Source organism: Moschus berezovskii, chromosome 7, assembly GCF_049115385.1.
Source record: "Moschus berezovskii isolate FMDL1 chromosome 7, NW_MosBer_1.0, whole genome shotgun sequence".
Classification (NCBI taxonomy): domain Eukaryota; kingdom Metazoa; phylum Chordata; class Mammalia; order Artiodactyla; family Moschidae; genus Moschus; species Moschus berezovskii.
This window is the reverse complement of record NC_142466.1, coordinates 112,994,135-113,009,017: the sequence shown is the minus strand read 5'-3', so window position 1 is coordinate 113,009,017 and position 14,883 is coordinate 112,994,135. Positions and strand designations below refer to the sequence as shown.

The 14,883-nt window shown below is 50.6% G+C and overlaps 1 protein-coding gene across 1 annotated transcript in view; it reads left to right on the top strand.

Moving 5' to 3' along the window:
* Nucleotides 1-14,883, top strand: part of ASTN2 (astrotactin 2) — a 1,049,203-nt gene that overhangs the window by 982,831 nt on the left and 51,489 nt on the right. The window contains exon 20 of the mRNA XM_055427750.2: nt 1,421-1,562. Within this exon, the coding sequence (XP_055283725.2) occupies nt 1,421-1,562 (142 nt within the window). The remainder of the gene's footprint in view (nt 1-1,420; nt 1,563-14,883) is intronic.

Here is a 14,883-nt window from a genome sequence, read left to right as displayed (position 1 = left end):
CTTTCAAATAACTTTGTTTTCCTCAGTGTTATTTTTGATGACTATGAAATATTTCATTGCATCATTGACCTATAATTAATGTTACTGTCTTCATATCATTAAATATTTAGCTGTTTTTAAATTCTTGCCCGTGTAAGTGGTACCACAGTGTTTACCCTTATAACTGAATCTTAGTGCACAGCTGGTTTTATTTTATTTTCGCAGAAATCCACACAGTGATTCCTTCACTTTCCCGAGGAGGAAACTGGAGTACAGAGATGGGGACTCTGCTGTCCAAAGTTACACAGCTAATTCCTCACAAGCCAAAGCCTAGATCCCAAGATGTCAGTGACTAGTTATTCTCTAGTCTCCATCTTACCTTCTTTTATTTTTTAGAAAGACGTGTTTGCGCACTTTTTAAATCGTTACTTTACTGACGGTGCCGGGTCTTCCTGCTGCAGCGGGCTTTCTTCCGTGGTGGAGAACAGGGTCCACTCGTTGCAGGGCGCGGGCCTCTCGGGGTGGCACCTTCTCTTGCTGTGGAGCATGGGCTCTCGGTGCGTGGGCTTTCACCGCTGTGGCTCAGGGGCTCAGTAACTGCTGCCCTTGGGCTCTGGAGCACAGGCTCAGTAGCTGAGGTGTGCGTGCTCAGTGTCTCTGGGGCAGTGGGCTCTTCCCAGACTAGGGATCAAACCTCTGTCCCCTTCATTGGCAGGTGGATTCTTTGCCACTGAGCCACCAGGAACGCCCATCTGATCTTCGTGATCAGCCGTATTTCTAGTAAACTTCAGCAGCCTCCTAAAATCCAACGGCTAGACCAATGTTTAGGAATCACAGGGTCCAAGGCACTTGTTCGTCTACTGTCCCTTCCCGTCACATGAGCTTCGTCGCTAATCAGTCATGGAACTCTTTCCCTGTTAGCTGTAACATTCTCGGTCCACCTCAGCGTAACATGCCATGAAGCCAGTACTGATGTGTGACAGTGACCGTGTGGCATGAGACCTGTCTGACAACCTTAGTCCAGCACCTTCATCATGCGAGGAAGGGAACTGCACCTCCAAAGAAGCTTGCTGAGAAGTGGAGAAGAAGTAAATGGCAGTGACAAGGAAAAATAGTCACTCTAGACAGAGAGCACTGTCCTTCTGTTGCCTTGTCCAGCATTTTTATTGCACAGTAATATACCTCATTTGAGATTTGCTACAATCTTATAAAGGTAGGTATTAGTATCTCACATCACATTTGGGAAAATGCAGACAGAAATTTAAGCAAAGAGTCATCAGGAGTAGACCCTGATCTGTGTCATTTTCATATCCTGTGCTTGTTCTGTCCATTAATCCTCTTAATAATGGTATCCAGACGTTGGATGGGTTTGGACAACAGCAAGAATGTCTGCTCACCAAGGCCTGAGCTGGGGAGCTCATCTTTCTTTGTCTCCCTCCAGGAGAATTCCTGAGTTTTGCCGATGACTTACTCTCTGGCCTGGGTACATCTTGTGTAGCAGCTGGTCGAAGCCATGGAGAGGTCCCTGAAGTCAGTATCTACTCCGTCATCTTCAAGTGTCTGGAGCCCGACGGTCTCTACAAGTAAGACATACTTTGTATGTGGGAAACATGAAGCAGACAGGAGGAGTTTAAGTAGTCTGGGAGGCAAGGCATGAGTAATCTGTCCAGGCCAGCCGAGTGTGTTATAGACCAGTCTGTATGTGCACCGTGATAGGCTAAGATTTAGAAATATCACCACAGTGAGTCACAGAATCATACACGGCCAGTGCTAAAGGGCCCTGGAAAGCCAGTCTCTCAGAACCAGTCCTCCTACTGAGGAAGAAACAGCAGGCCAGAGAGGGAACACAGTGAGGCTGCAGGGAGGGCAGAGACAGGAGTCTCTGCGTGCTGTTCTCTCGATTTCATGACATCCCCTCCGAAAGATGGTAGATCGGCGTATCTAAAGTCTATATACATTTGTAGGATATACATATACTCTTTCACTATTAGATCCATCCAGACCCTTAGTAACAGTACCATTATAACTGTTTCATAGAGTATTGCACAGTCATTGCATCCCAGTGTCTGGAGATGCAGAGGCTGACTCACCTGAGACCCACCTGTTCCTCTCCGAGGGGAACAGGGGGCTCATTGTCTTTGTTTCCCAATTCAGTGAGTGTTTGCTCCTCACACAGCCACAGAACTGTAACATAGAGCTCTAGAGGCCTGCTCTCTTCATTCTCTGATTATGAAACCGTAAGCCACCTCCCTCTCCCATCTAGAAGCTGCCATTGTTGACTAAGTAGGCACTGTTGACCAATTAATCATTCAGCTCACTCATATTTTTTCTTTTATCCATTGATTGATTTGCTTACCCATCCATCTATCCACTGTTTATCTCTCCATCTCTCTACCCCTCTCTCCTTTCCTCCACCCATCCATCCATCCACCTACCCATCCACCCATCCACCCACCACCCCACCCACTCACCCACCCCCCCACCCATCCACCCACCCACCCATCCATCCATCCACCCACCCATCCACCCACCCACCCATCCATCCACCCACCCATCCACCCACCCATCCACCCATCCACCCATCCACCCACCCATCCATCCACCCACCCATCCATCCACCCATCCACCCACCCATCCATCCACCCACCCACCCATCCATCCACCCACCCACCCATCCACCCACCCATCCATCCACCCACCCATCCACCCACCCATCCACCCACCCATCCATCCACCCATCCACCCATCCATCCATCCATCCACCCACCCATCCATCCACCCACCCATCCACCCACCCATCCATCCATCCACCCACCCCCCCACCCATCCATCCACCCACCCCTCCACCCATCCACCCATCCACCCACCCCCTCACCCATCCACCCACCCCCCCACCCCCCATCCCAGTCATCTGTCTATCCGTTCATTCTTATACGCCATCATTCTTTCACTTATTTATTCATCCTTTAATCCATTCACATTTTTATTTACTCGCTTATACTCATTTACTTATTCAATAGACCTGTCTAAATATTTCCTATGTCTTGGCACTGTTAGAAGGCAAGTATAAATGTGCCCAAGACAAAATCTCTATCCTCAGATAACTGAAAACCTAACGGTAGTATGAAAGACCACAGACCATGGATTCACATCTGGGTTTGACATTTTCAGTTGTGTGGCCTTAAGTCACTTTGCCTCTATGAACCTCAGTAAAGCCGAAATAATGAAACTCAGGTTGTAGATCTACATGAGAATTCAACAAGGAGCACCTTAGCAGAGTGTCTAAGTATGTACTCAGTAAATATTGTGTGTGTGTGTTAGTTGCTCAGTTGTGTCCAACTCTGTGAACCCGTGGACTGTAGCCCACCAGGCTCCTCTGTCCATGGGATTTTTCCAGGCAAGAACACTAGAGTGGGCTGTCATTTCCTTCTCTAGGGGATCTTCCCGACTCGAAGGATGAACCAGGGATTGAACCCAGGTCTCCTGCATTGCAGGCAGATCATTTACTACCCGAGGCACCAGGGTAGCCCCTCTGCAATCTGTAAATGTCCCCCATCTTCAAAGGGCTTCCCTGGTGGACTGAGTGACTACTCCTCATCTCTAAAACATATCCCATCCCTACTTTCTGTGGAAGACCGTGACTTTTTTGAAGACCGCTGGGCTCTTTTCAGCTCTTGACATATTCAGGCTCATTGTAACACTCAGTGTGTTCATGCACCAGACTCAGGAATATCACCATGAGATGGAAATCAGGGCTTCTGACCTGGGCTCTGCCAATGACTGTGTCATAGGTGTTAGGGTCCAGGTTTCATTTTATTCAGAAAGGCAGGATCAGTCAGGGACAGCAAGAACTCTAAGAATGGAATCCCTAAAGTACAATAGGCTATAGACATCTTTCAGTGGGACATGTGGGCAACTTTTACAGCGGTGGTAGTGTTTACCTCAGGCCTTCAGCAATGACTTGGTATTTAGGTCTTCGGAGCATGAGTCTAGAAAGTGAAAAGTGAAGTCGCTTAGTCGTGTCCGACTCTTTGCAACCCCATGGACTGTGGCCTACCAGGCTCCTCGATCCATGGGATTTTTCAGGTAAGAATACTGGAGTGGGTTGCCATTTCCTTCTCCAGGGGATCTTTCTGACCCAGGGATCAAACCCGGGTCTCCCACACTGTAGGCAGATGCTTTACCGTCTGAGCCACCAGGAAAGCCCTTAATCAGTAAACTCTGATGCTGATCCCTTGAGCTTTAGGGCCACTGCATCTGTGAAATACAAGTGTGCAAAGAGATTAAGAGCTTTATGATCCTCTTCAACTCTAAAGGCTATGATCATATGAAGAAAGCAGCATTTTGGAAAGAGTTCCTGCTGCCTGACTTCTGGGTCCTCCACCCCTTATTGAGGGCATAGACTGGAGGCGGGCAGAAATCCACCCTGCACTTCCTCAGCTGTTTGGCATTAAGGGAGCTTCTCAACCTTCCAGCCTGTTTCCCTCGGTGTGTAAATCAGACAATATGGTGTCTGGTTTGCTGGGAGCCCTGGAGGGTTTGATGAGCTAGTAACGCCCCCAAATTCTTCACTTTGTCACAAGCCCCCAGTGGGAGCGGGAGGACCAGTAGCTGTTGTCACTGTCGCTCCTGCTGCCCCTGTCGTAGGAGTAATGAGTTTCAGCTCCCTCCCCCTCCATTCTCCAACTGCTGGGGGAGAAGATGTAGCAGAGAGGGACGGAGCTCCAGCAGGTGGTTCCTGTCTGCTGAGACGTGAGTAGTGACCCTGTCTCTGGGGGACATTGTGGGGACTCGGCATTACCCAGGCTGGAGTCCTACAGGCCCGTTATGTCGAGTAAGGGACTGTTTTATGGAACCCCGAGAGCAATTAACCCTGAGAGCTGACACATAAGCTGCCATCCTCCAGGAGTGATGAGTACCTTCCCTCAGCTCTTCCATTCCTCCTGACCGACATCCCCCCAACTCCCTCCCACCTCTCAAAGCAGGAGCGTCATCTCTTCTCCTGTCCTGGAAATGTGCTCGTCATGAGCCTGTCATCCCTAATGCTGAACACGTCTTTATTTTCTTTCTGAAATCAGTTTTATTAACCAGCCTGGGATGCGGGCCGCTCTGACAAGGAGCCAGCGTGTTGCTTGGACCCGTCTCTCATCCCACTGGCGGCTCTCCTGCCCTGAAGTCTGACCGACTCAAGTCTCCAGTTTTAAAAGAGTTCCAGTGTCAGTTTTTGGGGGTTTGCATTTTCTGCTTGCTCATTGCTTACCAAAATGAGTTTTCTTCCTCTTGGGCCAAAAAGGCCACGTGTAGCAGTGGGAAGAGCTCAGGCTTCGGGGATGAGCAGAGCTGGGTGTACACCCTGCTGCTGTCCCGTACCCACGGCCGGCCCTGGGGAAGGCCCTGGGTTACTGCTCTAGACAACAGTTCCTCCCTTGAGAAAGGGGGCCGGGAATCTTCTGATCTCATTGACTTGTAGGGAAGAGCATGAAGAAACTCCGCGAATGGGGTTTACCAGAGTGCACGGCATGTGGGGGGAGGTCGGCAGGAAATGTTAGTTTTTCTTCTTCCTCTTTCATTCTGTTTGACCCAGTTGCTGGTTTTCAGTGTCTCTTTTTTCCCCCCAGGATAATCTGGGAAGAGCTATTCTCTAAGAGGCAGGCTGGGAGTCCCACTGGTCCTGAGAAGAATGAGCATCTAGGATCATTTGGAGAGAAGTAGGCTGAAAAGAGAGCATGAGTCCAGACTCCCGAGTTTTAATTAAGCACGGGTGGATCCATGGCTGCCAGAAGAAGTGATGGAAGAGTTCGGGTGCTTAGGCCCAGAGGCACGGTGTCTCAGAAAGTCTGGGTTCACACCCCACTACCACCACTTCTGTCTCTGGGACCTTGGGCGGGATGGTCACATCCTCTCCTGTTTCACAAGTTCAGCATCTTCAAAATGAAGATGAATTAGACCCACCACAGCCAGACATTTCTCGATATGCATCCTTCTGCCGTGGGGATTTTTCTCATTCTCTCTCTTCTCCTCCTGGGCTCTTGCTCTTCCAACTTTTCTTACCTTCTCACTTTTGTTGTACCCTGCCATACCTCTCTGCCCCTCTGTCCATCTCTCCTGGTTTTTTATTCTCTCTTGTGTGAATATTTTCCACATAGCTTACTGTCTTTGTCTGCCATCCTTCAGTCATTCCTTCTTTGCCTTTCTATGTGTTCTTCTCTTAATTTGTGTTTCTCTGCGTGTGTCAAGTTTCCCAGGTGGTAAAGAACCTGCCTGCCAGTTCAGGACACCTAAGAGACATGGGTTTGACCCCTGAATCCAAAGATCCCCAGAGGAGGGCATGGCAACCCACTCCAGTATCCTTCCTTGCCTGGAGAATCCCATGGACAGAGGAGCCTGGTGGGCTGCAGTCCACTGGGTCACGAAGAGTCAGACACAACTGAAGCGACTTAGCAGGCACTCGTCACATGTCTGTCTCAGTTGCTCAGTCCTGCTGCTTATTCGAGTTTGGTTCATCCTTCTCTGTCTCTCTCTCTCTGGCCCCCGTTTATCCCATTCCCTCCCTCCACCCCACCTAGGAAGGCAAATTGCTTTCACAGCCTCTCCATCCATGTAACTTTACACAGCACCACAGAGTTGAGACCAATTGTAGGAGTGAAAGTCAAGTCTGATTTTTTTTCTTTTTTCGTCCTAAGCTCACCCTGGTATAACATCAGCACTCAGGCCTGTTTAAATTGAATTTTCTTGTTTGTTTCATTTGTTTTAGTTCTCAATGAAAACAAACAAAGAGCAGCAGAGGGACCGGGTCCCCAGTAGTTCTGACTGTGTGACCAGCTCCTGCACCTTTGGGTTGTTGGAGTCTGAGGGTGACCCTGAGCAGGGATTGCTGCTCAAGGTGGAAGGGTCAGACCAGGCTGCATCCATCGCTTTTGCCCTTGCCTGGCCGGAGGCCTAGACACCCTTTTTGTTGCCGCTCCCCAATTTCCTATTATCCGAGGTAATTAGCCTCTGTCTTGTTTTGGCCGCCTTGCCTTTCTCTGAGCATGGATGACTGCCAAAGGGTCCTGAGCAAACACACAGCAGCAGCCAGGCCTAATTCCTGGGGTGGGGGCTCATCTCCACACATTCAGAGGCTCGCCGCAGGCCTGCCTTCCCCGCCTGGGCCTCAGCTCTGCGAGAGGAATGCCAAGGGAGCTGGGGTCTGCAACTCCATGCCCACGCCCACGGGGGGACCAGAGGCTCAGGGCGAGGGATGAGCCTGAGGTCAGGAGTCGGACTGGGAGCAGTTCCTACACTTGCTCCCAGCAAGACCTGGGAGTTCTCCCAAGTTCCTCCCCCGCCTCTGGCCTTGATGTTCTCATCTGTGAAATGGAAAGGTTAAACTCAGTGGGCTCTGTGACTTGCATACCGAGGCAGCGATGGAGACTCCAGACCAACGGCCCAGTTCTCAGAGGCCCCGGGGCCTCCTGGGTAACAGCAGTGAAGCAGTGATCAGCGTGTACTGGGCACTCAGTGGCAGGAACCAGGCCAAGGATGTTCCCTGTGCTGTCTCATTCCGTCCTCACCATAACCCTATAGATCTGGCACTGTCGTCATCATGTTTCGTATCACAGGTGGGGAACTGGGATTTAAAGGACTAAACATTTCGTCCAGAGTCACATGAGAAGGGAGAGAGCTGAGAGTCATACCCAGGCTGACCCCCCCCGCCGCCCCCGCTCACATGCTGTTCTTGACCATGTCCTTGTCCACTCACTCACGTGGAATTCTCAGAAGTACCTGGTAGGGATAGTGGAGGAGGGCCTTCTAACCACAAGCAAACATTTGCAATGGAAAGAACGCTGGAGACAAGGATACCTGGATCTTCAGGAAAGGTACTTCACACCTCATCTTTCTCATCTGGAAAATGGAGCTTATTAATCCATCCATGAAATGGAGATAATTACACCTTCCCAAGATGTTGCAAAGAGCAAACTGGATAGTATCTGAGAAAGAGCTTTGGATCTGTCCTAAGATGTGTGAACGTAAGAATTTACCATGATCACCTTGTCAAAAAAGCAGCAAAGGGAAGGGCACTAAGTGTTTTGAAGGCCTATCCCTCTCCACACCCTGCCACACATACGTATTTTTAATTCAGGTCTTTGAACTCAGACAGAGGTAAATTTGTACCTTGGTTCCAGTACCTACGGGCTTCTCTTCTGGCTCAGCTAGTAAAGATTCTGCCTGCAATGCGGGAGACCTGGATTCGATCCCTGGGTTGGGAAGATCCCCTGGAGAAGGGAAAGGCTCCCACTCCAGTATGCTGGCCTGGACAGTTCCATGGACTGTATATTCCACGGGCTCACAAAGAGTCAGGCACGACTGGGCGACTTTTACTTCACTTTCAGTACCTACACCGTGTGGCCCTGGGCAAATTTCTCAGTCTATCTGCGTTTCAGTTTTGTCATCTGTACAATGGAATCATCTTACTAATAGAAACTATTCACAGGATCACGAGGATTCAACGAACCAAAACATGGAAAGACCACAAGACAGTCTCCAGCTGACTGTCAGTACTTCACAACTGATGAGAGGATGACCACTGTTATTACTCTTCGTTATTACATGACTCTACCTAAGCAGTCACGCTGGGGGTCACTGTGTTGACCGCTGTGTTCACAACATTCCAGTGGGAGAGTGAGTCAGTCCTTCATCTGACCTTGATTTCTTTACTCATCACTCTGCAGACATTGCTAGAATGTACCCTCCTTAAGGTCTTTGCTTCTCCTGTTCTTTCCCCAGGAGGGCCTTCTCCTGGCTCTTCCCATGACCCCTGGCTCTTCTCCTTCAGGTCTATGATCAAATGTCATCTTCTTCAAGAGGGCTTCTTTGACCACATTATTTGCAATAGATCACCCCCACCATACACACAGACATACAAAGCCATGCCACTTAATAGAGCAATAGTGATTTAGCATCTAATTTACTTATCTGTTGGGTTTCCGCGGTGACTCAGATGGTAAAGAATCTGCCTGCAATTCAGGGGACCTGGTTTTCTTCCCTGGGTTGGGAAGATCCCCTGGAGAAAGGAATGGCAACCCATTCCGGTATTCTTGCCTGGAAAATTTCATGGACAGAGGAGCCTGGTGGGCTGCAGTCCGTGAGGTCACAAAGAGTTGGACACGACTGAGGGGCTAACACTTTCACTTTTACTTCTCTGTTGTCTGCCTTTCCACACTAGACCATCCACTGTGTAGGGTAGGGTCTGCTGTCTGCCTTCGTCATCCTATATCTCCGGTGCCTAGAACAGTGTCTGATGCCAGTAAAGAATCCAGTAAATAGTTGTTGAATGATTTTGGAAAAATGTTGAAGTCAATGCAGAAATCTGGGGATACTGACTTCTCATCTTCACTTCCTTTCTCACCAAATATTCAGAAGACATCCACTGTGTGTCAGGCTGTGATCTGGTACCATATCTCTATATCTAGCTCGAGGTTTCTATGTGTCTGTAGCTGCTACCTGTCTATCTTGTTGTTGCTGTTCGGTTGCTAAGTCATATCTGACTCTTTGCGACCCCACAGGCTTCCCTGTTCTTCACCATCTCCTGGAGTTTGCCCAGACTTGGTTCCATTGAGCTGGTGATGCCATCCGACCATCTCATCCTCTGTCGCCCACTTCTCCTCCTGCCTTCAGTCTTTCCCAGCATCAGGGTCTTTTCCAGTGAGTCAGCTCTTCACATTAGGTGGCCAAAGTATTGGAGTTCCATCATCAGTCCTTCCAATGAATATTCAGGGTTGATTTCCTTTAGGATTGACTGATTTGATTTTCTTGCTGTCCAAGGGACTCTCAGGAGTCTTCTCTAGCACCGCAGTTTGAAAGCATCAATTCTTCAGCACTCAGCCTTCTTTATGGTACAACTCTCACATCCATACTTGACTACTGGAAAAAAAAAAAACAAACATCTTAAATCTTATCTAACTTAATCCTCAGAACAACTAAGGCAGTGACTGTTACTCTTATGCAACAGATTAGGCAATTAAGGCATGGAGAGGTTAGATAAGTTGACCAGAGCCTCAAGGCTAGTAAATGGAGAAGATAAGATTTGAATTCAGACAATTTATTTCCAGAGGTTCAATTTGAAATTACTGCACTAGATCCTATCTCCCTGAGTTTGCATAATCCCAAATCCATTGAGTCCTCGATGCCATTCAACCCTCTCATCCTCTGTCGTCCCCTTCTCCTCCTGCCTTCAATCTTTCCCAGCATCAGGATCTTTTCCAATGAGTCGGCTCTTTGCTTCCGGTGGCCAAAGGATTAGGATATCTTATACGGAGCTCCCTGCTCGGGTGAGTTGGAAACACTATGGGAAACAGATGTTGAGTCCTGCCACCAGGAGCTGCCCGGCTCCCCCCAATCCCAGACTTCAGTCCTGGTGATGCCACACCAAGAGTTGAGCCCCAAGTCTGTGAAGGTCCCTGCTTCTCCTGGGGATGCAGTCCCAATGCCAGTGCTGAGGTGCTCAGGACCTCCAGCTCGCATGGGCTGAGTTGTTTCCTGACCATGTGTTTCTGCAAACAAGTCCAGGCTCCCTGTCTCAAAAATACTGTTCCAAAAGCCCAGGGGCTCGAAGCCTTGGGTGGAACATTGCTGGTTCCCCATCACCTCCAGGACACCCCCCACCCCTTGCCTGGGCACAGCCTGGGCAGCACCTTGAAGAAGCATCCAGGGCCACTGCCATGGATACTATAATTACATATTAGATGGAATCCCAAAGTTTCCTTTTATTTACATTCCTACACTGCCCTCTTCATTTCCTCTCTTTGTGCCAAGAATCAGCACAGAATTTACTGGAAAATGCATGAAAGTCATCAGGAGCCCTTCAGGTCTGGCTTTCATAAGTGCTTGCCCAGAGGATGGGAAGCAGGGGGCCTGAGGGTCATCCTGCGTCTGGCCGTAGGACGCTCCAAGGCCTCGGACGACACGACATTTCCACCTCGGAGGCCTGTGTTTCTCCATTCGTGGGAGAGGGGTGGAGTGGCACCACCACCCCAAAGAATGTTTTATGAGTTCAGATGAGTTCAGAGGCTGGGAGGTAGCAGAGCCCAGGATGTGGACTCCAGCCCCTGGTGATCAGACGGAAGGGTCGGAGTCTGGGATGAAGAGCTTCATCCGGCTCAAGGCTCTGTGCGTCTTCCCTCTTCCAGCTTCATGCTCCCATCTGGGCATGGCTGGGCTGGCTTCTCAGGGGACTCTCAGCTCCTAGGGGGAAGGAGCTGTACACAGAGGAAACCCCCCATGCTGACCAGGGCCAGGGCGGCCGCCTCTGAGAGCTGAGGCTGAGGCCCGAGGTTGATCCAGGACACAGCAGGGACAGAGCCAGGATGGGCCTGACGGTTCCTGCCGCGCTCTTTGCTGGCGTTTTCTTCCCACTGTGAAACTTTCTCAGTCTCTTCTTTCTCTTCAACCCTCTCTTCCTCTCCTTCCTTCCTTCCCCTCTTCCTCCCCCTTTATTTCCTGCATCCTTTCCTTTCTCCCTCTCTCCTCTGAGCCCCTCCTGCTCTTCGTCATCCCCGACCCCCTACACGTTTCGTCCCTTTCTTCTTGTCTCTGTCTGGCTCTCCTTCCCCGCCCTTTCCTCCCATCCCCACCCTTGCTCTCCCACCTCCTGGGTCTGCTTCTCCTATCCTCACCTCTCTGTGTCTGTACAGCCTGTCTTTCTCCTTTTCTTCTCACTTTTTTTGCGGGGGGAGATTCCCTGGTGGCTCACACGGTAAAGCGTCTGCCCGCAGTGTGGGAGACCTGGGCTTGATCCCTGGGTCAGGAAGATCCCCTGGAGAAGGAAATGGCAACTCACTCCAAGACTCTTGCCCTGGAGAATTCCAGGGATGGAGGAGCCTGGTAGGCTACAGTCCGTGGGGTCGCAAAGAGTCGGACACGACTGAGCAACTTTTCACTTTTTAGTCATCTGTCCTGCCCCCGACTCCCAATCTCTCTTCTTCCATGTTCTTGCGTGTTTCCTTCCTACCTCCGCCTCTAGCCCTTCCCACCCCAGCCTAAGAACAAGGGTCCAGGCCTATTATATGAGACGGGGGTGGACAGTCAGTTGAGTGTGGCCAAAGGAGCTGGAGGTCGGCGGGGGCCAGGGGCCTCTGATGTCCCTAAACCCAGATGGAATGTGGCCTTGCTCTGGCTGCGGTGCCCTGTCCTAGCAGTCAGGGGGTGGGCTGAGTGGGGTGCTCCCTCAAGGGGCGAGCAGCCAAGCTGCTCGAGACTCAATTCCATCTAGCATCAGGTCGCGCTAACCTCTCCAAAGTGCTCGGTCGGGGCCCCAGAGAGGGAAAGAGCTGTCCTCAGGCCAGAAGCAAATACAGCCGGGAGGCCCAAGCCAAGAGAGACCCGTAGAGGAAAAATAACGCTGTTTTTCAGCCGACAGACAGCGAGGCTCCTAAGACCTGCTGGACTCTCAGGCAGGCTGTTCTTTCCTCCAACTGCGTCAGAATTTCATCTAGGAATGGGAGGCCGGCCAGGCTTCCAGAGGGACAGGGCACAGACGGCGGATGCGAAGCCGTGGAGGGTGTGGAGGCTGGAAGCCGAGGCTGTGCCGGGCAGCTGGGCCTTGAATGCCGGGCGCAGGAGCTGGACTCGGTCCTATGGACCGTGAGGCGCCAGGAAGCCCAGGATGTACTTAAACCTGTGTTTTCAGCGCCAGCTCTGAGCACGACTTGGGGGGCAGGCTGGGTCCAGTGGAGAGCACCGGAGGCCACAGCGGGCAGTAAAGGCAGGGTCCCGGCGCACTGGGGTCCGTAAGCGCGGCCCTGAGTAGGGCCTGCGTGGGGCCCAAGTGGAGCAGCGTGGGCTCAGCTCACTTCCGGAAACAGCCGGAAGCAGCTTTTCCTCTTCTGAATATCTGAGCCCGGCTGTGCAGAGTGCTCAAGATAAGGACATATGTGTCAGGTAGCCAGAATATGTCTTTTCTAAAAAAAAAGATTTTTAAAAATTATTGTATAAGGGCTTTATAGTGTGTTCATTCCTGCTCCACAGTGAAGTGAATCAGCCATATGCATACATATATCCCCTCCCTCTTGGACCGGCCTCCTGGCCTCCCCTCTAGGTCATCACAGAGCACCCAGCTGAGCTCACTGTGCTATACAGCAGTTTCCCGCTCGCTGTCGACTTTATACGTAGTGGTGCATTATTTCAAACCCGATCTCTCCGTTCATCGCACCCTCTCCTCCCCTCACATCCGCTCTCTACCGCTGTATCTCTATTCCTGCCCTGAATCTAGGTGCTGCTGCTGTGTCACCTCAGTCGTGTCCGACTCTGTGCGACCCCATAGACGGCAGCCCACCAGGCTCCCCCGTCCCTGGGATTCTCCAGGCAAGAGTACTGGGGTGGGGTGCCATTGCCTTCTCCACTGCATGAAAGTGAAAAGTGAAAGTGAAGTCGCTCAGTCCTGTCCAACTCTTAGCGACCCCGTGGACTGCAGCCTACCAGGCTCCCCCGTCCCTGGGATTCTCCAGGCAAGAGTACTGGGGTGGGATGCCATTGCCTTCTCCGGAAACTAGGTTCATTGTACTATTTTTCTAGATTCCGCCTGCACACGTTAATAGACTAACGATAGATGGTTTTCTGATCCAGTGTGCCTGATACTAAGCTAGTCACTTGGGATTTAGAGCTAACCAAGCCAAACAAGGCCTATGCCCTCGTAGGGCTCACAGTTGTGTTGGGGAGGCCGAGGAGACAGAATGACCCTTCATATCAGGCTCCGATGGGAAGGCCCGGGGGCTGTGGATACACTGAGAAAGGGCCCCAGCCCAGAGAGGTCAGCTGCAGTGCTATTTTGCAGATCTCCTATGAAGTTTTCCTGCAGAAATAAGAGGACAGGTTGCACTGGGCTGAACAGTGTCCCCCCAGAAGTCATGACTACCTGAAACCTCAGAGTATGACCTTACTTGGAAATAGACTCTTTGAAAATATAAGAGATTAAGGGATTCCCTCATGGCATCCACTCCCATCACTTCATGGCAAATAGATGGGAAACAGTGGAAAGAGTGAGAGACTATTTTTGGGGACTCCAAAACCACTGCAGATGGTGACTGCAGCCATGAAATTAAAAGACGCTTGCTCCTTGGAAGAAAAGCTATGACCAACCTAGATGGCATAGTAAAAAGCAGAGATGTTACTTTGCCAATAAAGGTCTGCCTAGTCAAAGCTATGGTTTTTCCAGTAGTCATGTATGGATGTGAGAGTTGGACTATGAAGAAGGCTGAGCACCGAAGAATTGATGCTTTTGAACTGTGGTGCTGGAGAAGATTCTTGAGAGTCCCTTGGACTGCAAGGAGATCCAACCAGTCCATCCTAAAGGAAATCAGTCCTGGGTGTTCATTGGAGGGACTGATGCTGAAGCTGAAACTCCAATACTTTGGCCACCTAATGCGAAGAATTGACTTATTTGAAAAGACCCTGATGCTGGGAAAGATTGAAAGCGGGAGGAGAAGGGGACGACAGAGGATGAGATGGTTGGATGGCATCACCAACTCGATGGACCTGAGTTTGAGTAAACTCCAAGAGTTGGTGATGGACAGGGAGGTCTGGCGTGCTGCAGTTCATGGGGTTGCAAAGAGTTGGACACGACTGAGTGACTGAACTGAACTGAACTACAAGTTAAGTAACGCCTTGGGCCCTCAGGGGCTGGCAGAGAAAATGAACGGTTCTTCCCAGGAGCCCTTGGGGTGGGAGGTGGGGAGCTCCGTCCTGCCTTCACCTTGATCTCAGACTCCTGGCCTCCAGAGCTGTGAGATCATATATGTCTGTTGTTTTAAGCCCCTGTGTCTGTGGTAACTCATAATGGCAGCCACAGGGAACTAACACAGGAGTTTCAGGCAGAGGATGGATTAGGAGAAGCCTGGAGAATGAGAGAGAGTGTGATGAGGCAGAGAG